Genomic DNA, 1,655 nt, shown 5'->3' on the forward strand with positions numbered 1-1,655 from the left:
TTGTGCTTACGGTAATCCATGCAAACTCTCCACCTGGTCACCGTCCTCGTTGGTATGAGTTCATTTTTGTCGTTTTGAATCACGGTCATGCCTCCTTTCTTTGGCACACATTGTACCGGACTCACCCAAGGACTATCAGCAATGGGGTAGACAACCCCGACATCCAACCATTTTATGATTTCTTTCTTCACCACCTTTTGTATTGAAGGATTTAACCTTCTTTAATACTCCATGCTAGGTTTTATCTCTTGCTCCAATTGTATCTTGTTTTCACAAATTCCGACGGGAATACCTTGGATATCCTCTATAGTCCAACCAATGGGTTGTCTGTGCTCTCTTAAGATATTCAATAAGTGTTCAACCTGCACATCATTCAACAAAGAAGAAACAATTACAAGTAGAGTTTCATTAGAGCCAGGAAATTTATACCTTAAGTGCGGCGAAAGTGGCTTGAGCTCAAGTTACGGCAGCTCGATAATTGAAGGCTTAGCAGGAGGTTGACTCTATTCTCTAAGTCAAGAGAAAGCTTCTTTGGTGCATAAGTGTATGACCCATTCCCTTCCAGTGCATTCACCGATTCCATATATCCTTCCATGTTCTCACCATCAAAATTCACCAAAATAGCCGCCAATGCTTCACCAAGTTAGTCCTCTTCCATCTTCACATCGACTGCATCCTCTACCTCATCAACAATATCAATGACTAAGATACTTTCGTATGCATGTGGCAATTTCGTACCCTTACTCGCTTGAAAGGTAACTTCTTCGTCATTAACTCGGAACTTGATCTCATTTCGTTCCGAGTCCATGAGTGCCCTCTTGGTAGAAAGGAATGGTCTCCCAAAGATTATAGGGATCTCTTTATCAACAACACAATTGAGAATAACAAAGTCGGCAGGGAGGATAAACTTCCCCACTTTCACAAGCACATCATCAACTATTCCCACTGGTCGCTTTATTGAACGGTCGGCCATTTGCAACCACATAATTGTAGGCCTAGGCATACCTAGTCCCGCTTTCTTGTAAATAGGAAGGAGAATTAAGTTTATGCTAGCCCCATTATCACAAAGGGCTCGTGCAAAATTACGCAATCCAATAGTGCATGGAATGGTGAAGGCTCCCAAGTCCTCTTTCTTTTGGATGACGGTTGTTGCAATGATGGAACTAACCCGGTGAGTCACATTCTCCACTTCATTCTTAGTGGTTTTCTTTTTAGTGATAGAGTCCTTCAAATACTTAGCAAAACCCTGCATCTCTTAAAATGCTTCCACAAATGTAATATCCACCAATAAATGATTTAGGATGTCATAGAACTTCTCAAGTTTGCTATCATCAACCTTTCTATCAAGTATTTGAGGGAAAGGAGGATGGGGTCTAGGAATTGGTGCTAGAGTTTTTGGTGCCTCTATTACCTTTTCCTTCACCTTTTCATGGTTCACTTCTTGAGTTCTCATCTTCTTCGAGAGTCTTTCAACTTCAACAACAATTGGCACCTCAACTTATGCCTCGACTTATTGTTCAAAATATTCCACTTCGACTACTTGTTCATTCTCTCCTTGAAGTAGTTTCCCACTCCGAGTTGTGATTTCCATACAATGAGAAGTTGGACCACTTTCACTACCTTTTTGGTTTGCAATTGTATTACTTGGGAGCGTC

General features: G+C 41.3%; 1 protein-coding gene across 1 annotated transcript; it reads right to left on the minus strand.

The window, feature by feature from the left end:
- Positions 1-643: 643 nt before the first annotated feature.
- Positions 644-1,252, minus strand: LOC104090298 (uncharacterized). Its single transcript, XM_009595364.1, has one exon. It carries the CDS (start codon positions 1,250-1,252, stop codon positions 644-646), a length of 609 nt encoding a protein of 202 aa, XP_009593659.1.
- Positions 1,253-1,655: the final 403 nt, after the last annotated feature.

This window comes from Nicotiana tomentosiformis, chromosome 8, assembly GCF_000390325.3.
Source record: "Nicotiana tomentosiformis chromosome 8, ASM39032v3, whole genome shotgun sequence".
Taxonomy (NCBI): Eukaryota; Viridiplantae; Streptophyta; class Magnoliopsida; order Solanales; family Solanaceae; genus Nicotiana; species Nicotiana tomentosiformis.

Excerpts from the sequence above, each read along its gene's own strand:
- LOC104090298 (XM_009595364.1), bottom strand. The coding sequence starts at position 1,252 with ATGCAGGGTTTTGCTAAGTATTTGAAGGACTCTATCACTAAAAAGAAA.